This window comes from Porites lutea, chromosome 3, assembly GCF_958299795.1.
Source record: "Porites lutea chromosome 3, jaPorLute2.1, whole genome shotgun sequence".
Taxonomy (NCBI): domain Eukaryota; kingdom Metazoa; phylum Cnidaria; class Anthozoa; order Scleractinia; family Poritidae; genus Porites; species Porites lutea.
The window spans coordinates 13,007,780-13,020,786 of NC_133203.1; the positions used below are offsets into that span (position 1 = coordinate 13,007,780).

General features: G+C 40.9%; 2 protein-coding genes across 2 annotated transcripts; both read left to right on the forward strand.

Moving 5' to 3' along the window:
- The first annotated feature begins 1,144 nt into the window (after window positions 1–1,144).
- LOC140931575 (uncharacterized) lies at window positions 1,145–4,606 on the forward strand. The gene has a single exon (XM_073381377.1). It carries the CDS (start codon window positions 1,145–1,147, stop codon window positions 4,604–4,606), a length of 3,462 nt encoding a protein of 1,153 aa, XP_073237478.1.
- Window positions 4,607–4,821: 215 nt separating this feature from the next.
- On the forward strand, window positions 4,822–5,475 carry LOC140931576 (uncharacterized). The gene has a single exon (XM_073381378.1). It carries the CDS (start codon window positions 4,822–4,824, stop codon window positions 5,473–5,475), a length of 654 nt encoding a protein of 217 aa, XP_073237479.1.
- Window positions 5,476–13,007: the final 7,532 nt, after the last annotated feature.

Sequence of the window (13,007 nt, forward strand, 5' to 3'; positions counted from 1 at the left end):
CCACAGTTTAAAGTGTTCACCGCTGGAAGGCTGGATCACGCCCCGTAAAGTTGCAGAAACTTGCACTCAACTGCATGGTTTTGAGGAATGTCATGGTCAGTCTTTCGCTGTTTGTAATCGAGCGTCACTCCAGAGTTTGGCTTTCGCGGCTTCTAATTCATCAAAGTCATCAATCAAAGTTGCCTATCCTGAGCGAAATTCCGTGGAGAAAAAGCTTATAGTCACAGTTTAAAGTGTTAACAGCTGGAAGGCTTTATAACTCGACGTAAAGTTGCTGCAAGGGCTCAGTCTTCTGCTGGTCGAAGACCCTCTGGCATGATGTCGCATAGATCATAAGGTTAGTAGGTTTGCTGATTTTTCTTTTAGTGCACGTGAGAGAATTAAAAGGAGCGTAGAGTAGCGAAATATTAGAGTTATTCAATGTTAGAGCGTGAGCTTTTAATAGTTTAGAGAATTACATAATTTTTTAATGATTGATGAAAGGGGAATTCTTAACGAACAGGTGGTTACTATTAGAAAAGGGCAGTGAAACATCCGAAAGAACTACCCTTTTTCTCACAGCACTTTCTACTGGATCTCTAAAACTGTATTTTATTGTGTAAGAAATACATAAAATAGAAAAAATGTGACAGAGAATAGACCGTTTGCTTTGGGAGGTGGTGTCGGTAAGCTTTGCATTGTCTAAGAGTTATGTTATGTTGACAATAGTTGACAAAAAATGAGAGTAATTGACCTCTGTTATTTTGCGTGATATCATTAAGCTGTTTTTCTATTAGTAATTTCCGCAGACATTTCCGGAGATAAACCTAGTGATTAATCGAACCAATCACGAACAACTACACGGTTTTTCTAAATCAATCCTTGTGTAACTGATGGGATGCGGGTTAAAAAAGAAAAAAGGACAATTGAGATAAAAAGAGAGTTGAGTGGAAGCGAACGTGTTTGTTGTAAAACTCAGAGATCGTGGTTTATATTGGAATAAAACGTGGAAATCTACTTTATCGTGACTTTTGTTGGAGAGCACTGTTCTTGGAGGCGAACAAATCTCCAAACCTGGCACCTCCGACGGGACATTTGGACAAGCAAACTGCTGAATCTGTTGTGAGTATAATTTTGTCCTGAATTTTCGTCGAGGGAGGAAACAATGACAACTGCAGGGAGCAATCTGGAAACCAAACTTACACAATTGGAAATTAACGTGAAGAAAACGAACGTCGTCATTGAGAGCCAAAACTCAGAGGCTATCGAGCGACATCTACAAACTTTAAAGGCGATCTCGGACAATGTGAATCATTTGAGACTTGAGGTCGAAGCGACGAAAATTGAATCGAAAGTAGACAACGATGCAATTCAAACTTGGAACGACGATGTAGACTCTAAACTACAAGCAGCGGACCTCGAAATCGGGATTCGTAGATGGTTACGCGATCGCGAAAAAGAAGCAGAGATAAACGCAAAGAAGGAACAGCTGCAATTCGAAGAAGAAATCCAAAAGATGAAGCTGCAACTAAAAGCGGACCAACTAGCCAAGACGAAAAGCCAAAACGAAGGAGCCGGTCAAGGCTTATCTTCTTGTGGTGTACAAGCCAAACTACCGAAACTTGTGATTACAAAATTCGACGGTTCCCATATGGATTGGCCACGTTTTTGGGGACAATTTTCGGAGAATATTGACAAGACAAGTGTCGCGCCGATCACCAAATTCACTTATTTACGGGAGTTGGTCACCCCACAGGTTAGCCGGACGATCGAAGCCTTACCTTTCACTGCAGAGGGGTATAACCGCGCGAAGAGCATATTGAAGGAGAAGTTCGGCAAGGACTCGGAAATAATCAAGGCTTACACAAAGGAGATACTCGAACTTCCTACCCTGACGGGCACAAATCCCAAAGCTATAAGCGATTTCAGCGAGAAACTAACCTATTGTGTGCAAGCTTTACAAACGCTAAACAAGCTAGAGCAAGTAAACGGAGCTACTTTGATGACCCTTGACAAATTATCTGGGATTCGTGGGGACATTGTGCGTACAGACCCAGAATGGGAGAAATGGGATTTCGCGAAACTCAGCGAGGCCATCCGTTTGTGGACAAGAAGAAATCCTGTCGATACGAAATCAAATGAGAGAGATTCGGGTGAACGGCGAAATCAGAAGTGGGATCGATCACGCAAACTCTACCAAGCGCGTGGGCAAGATTTCAATCCCAAAGAATGCGTTTACTGTGGGGATGTCAGTCACAAACCATCGAACTGTCAAAAGATTACTAAAATCGAAGAAAGAAGAGCAATACTAGCGCAGAAGAATTTGTGCTTTAATTGTGCCACACCTAACCATCGCGCCGCGGAATGTTTTAGCAAAGCCACGTGTCAGCATTGCAAAAAACGACATCACACGTCAATATGCGACCGTAACCTTACACCCAAAGATGGAAGAAAGGATAAAAATACCCTGATGACCGCGGGCGGAAGTAACGAGGGAATATTGCCGATAATCCCAATCAAAGTTGACGGGATAATTTGTCGTGCGTTAATTGATACTGGGGCCGGAAGTTCTTACGCTTCAGGGAAGCTAATAGATCTGCTCAAGAAGAAACCGTGTGAAACGAAAACAAGACAAGTGGATATGCTTATAAGTTCCCAAGTAACAAAGCTGGAGATGTACGATACACTAGTTGAATCATTGGACGGGGATTTCAGCATGAGTGTTAAACTTACTAAGGTTCACAAAGGAGAACTGTTAACTGTTGATAATCCGCACTATCAACAGTTAATCGACAGCTACAGTCATTTAAGAGGAGTCAAGATTGAAGATTTAGACTCAAAGGAAGAACTTCCCGTGTACGTGGTACTAGGGAGTGGCGAATATGCACGAATCAAAACCGAAACAAAACCGCACATTGGCAAAGATGGAGAACCAATAGCTGAGAAAACAAAACTGGGGTGGTTCATAATGTCGCCGGGACAAGAATTCGACCGTAATCGCATGATGTTAACTCAGACTAGTCAAACGGATTATGAAGAACTTTGTCGTCTGGATGTCCTAGGTTTAGCAGATTCTTCAGAGCACGATCAACTAGCGGTCTACCGCGAGTTTAAGGAGCAGCTGGTAAGAAACGAAGAAGGATGGTACGAGACAGGTCTGCCATGGCGTGGAAATCACCCCTCTTTACCCTCTAACAAGCAAGGAAGTCTTCGCCGTCTGACTAACCTGAACAAGAAACTTGAGCGTCATGGTTTGACAGCTGAGTACGATCAAATCATTCGAGAACAGAAGCAACAAGGGATCATTGAAGACTGCCCTCTTGAGCCTACTGGAACTGAGTTCTACATTCCTCACAAACCTGTAATACGCGAAGAAGCTGCGAGCACTAAACTACGAGTAGTGTACGACGCCTCAGCCAGAGCTCACGCGAGCGCTCCATCTTTGAACGAATGTTTATACCCAGGGCCCCCGCTACAAAACAAGTTATGGGACGTCTTGGTTCGGCAACGGTTTCACCCTGTAGCGATATTCGACGACATCCAGAAAGCCTTCTTACAGATACGAATCAAGGAAAATGAGCGTGACGCACTTCGTTTCCACTGGCGCACGAACGAACACTCTAATTTAGAGACTCTCAGGTTCACACGTGCTTTATTCGGTTTGACTTGCTCGCCTTTCCTTCTAGGGGGAGTCATCGAACAGCATTTGCAGTCATGGGAGAGCAAATTGCCGGAAGTTGTGTCTGCACTGCGCAAGAGTTTATACGTGGACGACCTACTGAATGGTGGTCAGACGGCCGAAGAAGCACGAAAACGCAAGAGCACTGCCATTGAGGTATTTGGTGATGCAAAGTTTGCATTGCACAAGTGGAACTCCAACGTTGCCGAATTAGAAGAGACAGATGAACGAGAAAATGTGGACAGTGAGCTATCATTCGCCAAGCAGCAGTTAGGAGCGCAGACGAGTGAATCTAAGGTACTTGGGTTGCTATGGAACAAGCAATTGGACACATTGACTGTCACCTTTCCTCAAGACGAGACACCAGCAACCAAAAGAGAACTGCTGAAGAAGCTAGCTAAAGTCTATGACCCTCTGGGTTTGACAACACCATTCACGTTACAAGGGAAGTTGATTTACCGAGACATCTGCAACCAGAAACTACCATGGGACGCACAATTTACTAGAAACCTTACTGAGAGAGTGAAGAAGTGGGAACAGACCCTACCGACTGGTGTGACGGTGCCACGCCCTGTGATGAACTTTAGAGAACCTGTCCTAAGTTTGGACTTACACGCTTTCGGCGATGCAAGCACACAGGGAGTAGGCGCTGCCGTTTACGCTGTGATACAACAATCAAGTGGAACTACCCAAAGTCTGGTGGCAGCCAGAGGCCGGCTAGCTAAACAGGGACTTACAGTGCCTCGCCTGGAATTGATCTCCGCCCACATGGCAACAAACCTGGTGATTAATTTGAAGAACGCGTTAAATGACCTACCCAGCCCAAGAGTCTATGCCTGGTTAGACAGCACAGTTGCATTACACTGGATTGGCGGCAACGGAGAGTACAAGCAGTTCGTGAGCAACCGAGTTGAGAAGATTCACCAGCGCCCTTCATCCCGTGTTTGAAGCGCTACATAGCTCGCCGAGGCAGACCACGAGTGGTTTATTCAGATAATGGGGGCACCTTTATTAAAACCAGCAAGTGGCTTCGTCAGCTACGCAAGGACGAGCGCCTCCAAGGCCTTCTTGATGACTATGAAATTAACTGGAAGATCAACTTAAGCCGCGCCCCATGGTGGGGTGGGCATTTCGAGCGCTTGATCGGAGTGGTTAAGTCAGCCATGTACAAGGTGATTGGGGGAGGTGTACTAACCTGGGACGAACTCAGTGAGGTGCTGCTTGACGTGGAGACTCAAATAAATCGTCGGCCTTTGAGTTATGTCGAGGACGACGTAGAATTGCCAATCCTCACCCCCTCAAGTTTCCTGTTCCAGCGCACCAACCAGATACCAGAACAAGATACATGGCGAATTGAAGATCCAGACCTCAGAAAACGCGCGAAATACTTGAAGACCTGCAAGGAAAATCTTTGGAGACGGTGGAAAAGAGAGTACCTGGCAGCCCTACGAGAGCGTCACAACCTGACCCATAAACAAGCGAAATTCAAGCCTAAATTTGGAGATGTGGTCATCATCAAAACTGATAACAAGAATCGGGGGACCTGGCCACTAGCCATAGTGAGTGCGATCTACCCCGGGAGAGATGGCATCATTCGTGCTGTGGAACTCAAGACCACACACGGTACAATAGAACGTCCCGTTCAGCACTTATACCCACTAGAAATTGCGTGTGACAAGAATACTGTTCGCGACACATCAAAGGATAAGATTTCTGTACCGCTGAACCCAAGCGCAGCCGTGTTCAGGCCGCGACGAGACGCTGCAGTTGCTGCGAGAACCAGGATCCAAGAACTGAATGAACTTGAGCTCGATTGAGCACGGAACACAGACATTTTTTATATAATCGTTTTTTTTCTTTTCTTCGCTAGCTACATAAGAACGCGACGAGAACTTTGTTTTTAGCCATTATTATAGGAGAGAAACAGGGGTAGGGTGTCGGTAAGCTTTGCATTGTCTAAGAGTTATGTTATGTTGACAATAGTTGACAAAAAATGAGAGTAATTGACCTCTGTTATTTTACCTGATATCATTAAGCTGTTTTTCTATTAGTAATTTCCGCAGACATTTCCGGAGATAAACCTAGTGATTAATCGAACCAATCACGAACAACTACACGGTTTTTCTAAATCAATCCTTGTGTAACTGATGGGATGCGGGTTAAAAAAGAAAAAAGGACAATTGAGATAAAAAGAGAGTTGAGTGGAAGCGAACGTGTTTGTTGTAAAACTAAGAGATCGTGGTTTATATTGGAATAAAGCGTGGAAATCTACTTTATCGTGACTTTTGTTGGAGAGCACTGTTCTTGGAGGCGAACAAATCTCCAAAGTGGTGCCCCTGGAGAGGTGGAGATATTAAGAGGACCTGCACCAAGAAGAACAATATTATAACAAAAACAATAATCTTGTTGATCAATTATTATTAATAGTAGCCTTTTTTGAGTACGATAGTATACCAGAAAGATACCACATGCCTGCAATTGCTGTGATCATAATTTATTGTTTTAGAGGGAGGCATGCAAGGTTTTTGCTTACGGGATTTTAGGGGTGGTAAGAGCACACCTACACTGTATGACAGAGTGCATTGTTGCTTATGGGGGATTGTGAAACCAGAAACTCATAAGGGGTTGAATTCAACCCCTTATGAGTTTCTGGTGAAACTTAATGACAGCAAACTTAATTTGCACAGATAAGCAAAATTGCATTGCCAGTTATTCTCTCTCTGTGTGGTAAGGGATAGACAGTTCAATTACATGTGAAGGACTGGAAGTATATTTTTTGCCAATTTTCCCTTGCCGAGTCTTAAAATCCATATTGTAAGACAGTTGTGCATAAGGGATATTTGCATTATTTGATTCTAGGATCCTTAAAAGTTGTAAGGAGAGGGGGTCTTCATGGCCAAAACAAACAAAAAGTATTTTATATGAAACTTGAATGAAATTTCTACCTGGTAGGGAGTTGTTGGGAGAAAATGGCCTCCCTGGAAAAAGGAAGGATATTTTTTGTTCTGTAATATGAAAATTTCATCTTAAGACTTGCACTTTTTGTTACTAGAAACAATACATGTAAGCGATGGAACCAAAATTCGAAGGTTACTGCAATAATTCACTTCAGTAGAATGGTTTTTCTGTTTCCTAATAACAATGTTTTTACTCTGTAACTTTTTAATAAGGTTGACAGTGGTCTTCTTTTATCACAATGTTGAATGGCATGCCTGAGGGGGAGGGGTATGTACCTGTAGCTGGTGGGGCAAAAGGGAGTATCCAACAGAGAGTTCAAACTTTTTAGCACAAACAGTCACCCAGTGCAGCTTTGAGTGAGCCAGTGATCATTTTTTTTCTTTTGGCCATACATGGACAGTATTTTTATTTTTTGCTTCATAGTTCAATTTAAATTTTTTCCTGTCTTTGGGTATGAAAATGTATGATAATGAGTATGACACAAAGGAAACTAAAATTATCCAGGGATAAAATTGAACCATAATAATAATGATATACAGCTGTGTATAATTAGTATGTATACAACAGTTTTTCTTCTAGTGTTAAAGGAAATACTGAAATTTTATTCACCTACTTTATTTGATTGATCAATGATATTATTATTGTTCTAAAAAAAAGAAACATCAAAATATTTTCAATAAATTACATGTATGAATTTTAGAAATGTGCAAACCAGCCCTGAGACATTCAAGCTGTATTTATTTCCTTTTTCCAAAAAAATATCCACATTCCTTGTTATTGACTAACGTCCTTTGATCCTGTATTTGGCTCAAAATCTTAGTGCTTAGATTCACAATGCATTTTTGATTCTTTTCCAGTATCTACTGAAAAATACAGTCAAATATATACCATCTCTTCTTAGTTGTATCCTTGACAACAGGCTTTCAATGCAATGTTCAAGTTGTTTTAACACACAATCCCCCAGCAAATGAAGGTCTAGGAAATATTGGGTAAATGTAGATAATTATAAACATCTTTTTTGTGTCAAAAAGTGTTTACACTCCTATTTCAATCTTCAAACGGCTTGATTTGCATAAAAAGAGTGTTTTTTTTATTGTTCAGTAGCTCTTGGCTCAAGTTCATATCTTGATCCCATCAATGTAACTTCAGTTTTTACCAGAGGTTTCAGTGGTTTCAAAACAAGACAGTGACCACCGGAGTTCCATCGGCTACTTGATTGTATGTTGCCCCCAGCCTCCAGATTCGGCTGCCTACTTTAAAACATTTTGAAACCCGTGAAGGTTAACTACTGACAGTGAGCTAGTATAATTTTACAAAGGAACCCTACCAAAGGATCAGAAAGCCAAGCCAAGTAGTGTAGGATAAAGACTGATCATCTCAAAACCCACTCCCTATTCCATGGCACATACCTGTACAGAAGTACCATAACCTTCTCCCTGGGTGTTAAAGTAACAGTAAAGAGAGGTTTCAGGTGTAGCCTCTTGTCTTTGTTTTATTTTTCTGATTTGCTACAACCTTTGCTCCTCTGTAGGGAAAGATGGTTTGGCAAGAGAAAAGCAGAAGACAGTTTGATCAAAGGATGTATTAATTCAAATTTTGCTATTCCATCTGTTAAGAGGATTTTCTAACCAGGCCCGGGTTGCTCGAAGCATGGTTAGGGCTAACCAGCGTTAAATACCATGGAAACCTATACATTTTGATATCCTTAACCAACGGTTAGCGCTATCCAGGCTTCGAGCAACCGGCCCCAGATCATTAACCCATTCGCCCCTGAACCGCCCGTAACCGCCCGTGCGGATCCAGGTCCTTTCTACCCATTGTGACGTCATCAGTTTTAACGGTCAAGGACAACCTTCTTGGCTAACTTGTGCAAAGTGAAGAGATCTTTCAAACCATACCAGAATGAGCACAATTCAGTCAAGGACACCGGAGAAAGAAGCAAAAAACCACGTGACATTGACCTGAAAATCACCATGAAAATCTTGTTCCATTACCCACCTACCTTTCCTTTCACCTAATCCTAAGATCCTAAAAGCTTTCCTAAAAACTCTTCCCACCAAAATGAAGCCTACTAAATGCCCAGCAAGAGAAAAAAAAAATGAGGCAAGAAAAGCGAAAAAAGAAGGGAGGAGAGAAAGCGAAAAGTAAAAGTCAAGACTGCTGTGTCACTTTTAAACCCAAAAACTATCTCGAAATTTTGCTTTCTGCGCATGCCCGAACATCGCAAGCTGATATTTTGCATCTGGATCAGAAGGCCGCGAAGTGTTCGACCTGTGAACCAGTTTGTGGTAAGTTTTAGCTCTTTATAGCACGACAGTGACCAGAAAACCACTCGACTAGCTTCAAAACGCGTTTTTCGGCAAAATCTCCAGGAGCGAATGGGTTAAAATAGTCTGGAATTTATTAAAGCTGAAAATAAAAATACATGCTGTCCTTGTGGTTCCTTTAAAAGACAGCCTTAAATAAATTGCAGGTCTGAAAAATGGAGTTGTAAATAAGCTCATCTGGCTATGTTAAGTTTTGATAATCTTTTTTTCCATCAAATTTAATTACTAGTAAAAACCTGCAACCAAGAACCTGTATTTTCCCAAGTTAGCCTAAACAAAAAATTAGCACAGATTTAGGCTATTTAGGTTCAGTCTCAAATAGGTCCTTATTTTCTGAAAAAAAATACTTTGTAGCTTTGAGCTAAAAGTATTTCGTGGCATTCAGCTCTTTCCTTAGTATATGTAAAACCTGTACGCCATCACATTGCAGTCAGAGTAATAATAAATATTATTAGACACCTATGTCTCAAAAGAGGACACTGTGCAGAAGCTTTTTCTAAGGATTTTATAAATGATGGTAATAGGACTGAGGGGAGTCCAATTCAGTCTGTAATCATACAAGTGTTACAAACTTGGACAACCGCGAAGCAGGAGTCAGATTTGTTTAATCATGAGTATGATTACAGATTGAATTGGATGACACAGAGTCCTGTTACCAATTAATAATTATAACCGTTACAATTTCCAAGAAAATAGATGCATTCCTTTTTGGTGAAAGAGTGTTTGTTCATACCAAATGTCCAAAGTAAGGGAAAATATCACTGGTGGAGACACTGCCTAAATGTTGCATATTCATCCATTTTGGATTAATCCCCAGTTTGTTTGGGTAAGTGATTGTTGCTATGGTTATCATGATAACTTCTGTGATTGGTGGATTCAGCTGAGTGCATTTAATATGATTGGCTAACATAACTGTCCGATTACAGGCAACTATACACAATGATTAAAGAAATATAAAGCAGTTAATACACCAATCAAATTTGAGGAAATTGTAATGGTTATGATTAATAACCTGTTTCAAATTTGAGTGCTCTTTTATAAAGACTGCCTAACTGGAAAATTTTAGCCTGACAAGTTCTTAAAAACCAGTTTCGCAGTTGTGGATTTTTCCTGTATCCTTGTTGAGCTCAATACTGCACATCACTATGCTGGGTGTCAGCCAATTTTTGTTTCTCCATGTCAATGAGGTCAGATAGGGATTTACATTTGGTCTTCTAGACCATGGTGCCTTTGATAGAAAGCTTTCTTCTCCTAATCAGGATCATATTAACCATCCTTTACTCTGACTGATTAATTGAGGGATGAAGAACACTAAGGGATGAAGTTGTCATAACACAACCACCAGCTCCTTTCCACAGGAGGAACAGAATGCTTAGGGATGGAAAATAAACATGAGAAACTGACTGAAGTATAGAGAGTATTCACATGACGTCACGGTGGCCATATTGGTGTCCCAAAACAATGAAACAGAGACCATGTTGGTGTCCCAAACTAATAAGGCAAGTGAGTGAATACTCTCTATTAAATTCAAGGTTAGTTTGGTTTCCTATAGTTGCATCTAGGGTGTTTGCCTTCGTATCTCCAAGGGAAATATGTGTAGCACAGCTTTCCCCCCCCCCCCCCAGAAACCCTGATTTCTTCAAAGCTGCTTAGTGCTAGATCATTAGTTTCAGTCTTTCCTGTGAAGTTTTTTAAGTCTTACAAAAAAAAACTACAGTTAACACAGTCGTCTAGTTAAAATTTGCTGATCCCTGACAAGAAAGTGAATGTCAAGGAAACAGACACTTAGCCTTTAGGTCCTTGAAAGAGAGTTGGCATGTAAAGTCAAGAAATGTCTTACCAAGGACCAGCTTCGAAGCACACTACTGTACACTGGCCTAGACACTGTCAGAGGATTCCATCGAAACAGAATTGACATCCTGAACCAGCTCAACATGATTTCAGTGTCTTCTATTGCTGCAGATTTTCCATAAACCAGAAAAGTGTATTCCTCGAAATGTCGGCATTCTCCCTTCCTTTTAACTTATTTGACAGTGACTTGTACTTAACATTAATGTTTTATGGCTCTGCAACAACATTTCTGTCCTCATGGACTTTCACCTTTCTTTATGAGTTGTGTAGTAGATATACTTTTTAATACTTCTTGATATTCTCTTGTTTGTGCTCTTCTGTCATCTATTTTTGTCTTCCCAGCTAAGCAACATAAAATACATAATTTAAACATTAATGCCCAGAGGACTAGCCTGTGCCACAGACAGAACTAAACTTCCTGTTAAGTCCCCCTGTGAGACAGCACTGAAATCCTGTTTCTGGGCACCCCGTGGCCCAACTGTGAACAGGCACTTGCATATGTGCTATGATTGGCCTCTTAAAAATACCATTATCAGTGTGCCAATCAGGTTGAAGGCAATATCGAAAACACATTGTGATTGGCAGCCCAGAATATTGGCACAGCTTTGCAGATGTTACTGACCGGCAATAGATTATGTCTGCAACACAGGCTACACTGACAACCAGACTTACAGTGTAGGATTTAAACATATATTGATTATAAATTCAAAAGTAAGCATATATTGAAGTCTTTAAAAATACACAAAATTCATTTTTTATACCTTAGATAATCGTCAGATAAAATAAGGTGCAGTACAGCATTATGAATGACCCTAACTGACACTTAATTCATAGCATGCAATTTACATCAAGAAATACAAGTTTTACCAAGCCAAAATATGTGTTTTGCTGCAGGAAACTTCTAACGTGTTCTAAAGTAACTAGACCTCTTATTGAGTCTCATATTACAGCTCTAGTGATCCCTTCAGACCTTCAAACCTCTAAATAAGTTAAAACAGCTGTTTTCTTTTTTCACTTTAATTTCATTCATTTTGATTTACTAATTAATTACATAACTATAATCACTGTAAATCGTAGTATTTGTTTTTTTTCAACTGTAAAGGTGTTGTAGTTATCAGTTAAGATAAGGAGTAATTTTGACTATATGACTTGTATTGCATAAGGGTTTCTTTTCAGGTGCGTTACACTTGCAAGCTTAGAAAAAAAGGAAGGGCACAAACTTTCTTGATTTCTCCCAGACAATGACAAATTGGAATACTTTTGGGCTTAAGGCTTGTTCTAAACATAAATCTTCAAAGGCAAATTAAATGCTAAAAATCTAACACTAACCTTCCAGAAGCACGCAACATGTGACTATTTCGAAATTAGTTGAGTAGAGCTTTTAGCAACTTTACGTCCAGTGGCAAAGCCTTCCAGCTGTTGACACCTTAAACTGTGACCATAGGCTTTTTCTCCACGGTATTTCGCTCAGGATAGGGTATTTTGATTGATGACTTCCGCGAATCAGAAGATGCAAAAGCCAAAGTCTTGATTGACGGTCGATTAGACAGAGAAAGACTCACCATTACATTGCTCAAACCGTACAGTCGAGAAGAGCTTTCAGCAACTTTACGTCGAGTGCCAAGCCTTCCAGCTGTTAACACTTTAAACTGTGACCATAAGCTTTTTCTCCACGGTATTTCGCTCAGGATAGGCAATTTTGATTGGTGACTTCGATGAATCAGAAGCCGCGAAAGCCAAACTCTTGAGTGACGCTCGATTACAAACAGCGAAAGACTCGCCATGACATTCCTCAAAACCATGCAGTTGAGTGCAAGTTTCTGCAACTTCACGGGGCGTGATCCAGGCTTCCAGCGGTGAACACTTTAAACTGTGGCCATCGGCGTTTTTCCCATTCTATTCCGCTCAGGAAATTATATTTTGATTGATGACTTCTCTAAATCATAGGCCGCAACAGCCGAAAAACGTTAACGACACTCGTTTTGAAACATCGCAAGACTCGCTATGACATTCCACGCAGCTGCATGATATTTATCAGTAAAATAATACTAAATCTTCTTTGTTTGGTCATGACATTTGCTTGAAAGTCCGGCTAGATACCTTCTTAACATTCTCGGCATTCAAGATACATAATTCCGTCAGCCTGTTGGTTAAAATAACGAAGAAACCAAATAGCATCGGGCGTCCATCTTGGTGCTTCGCGCCAAAACAGA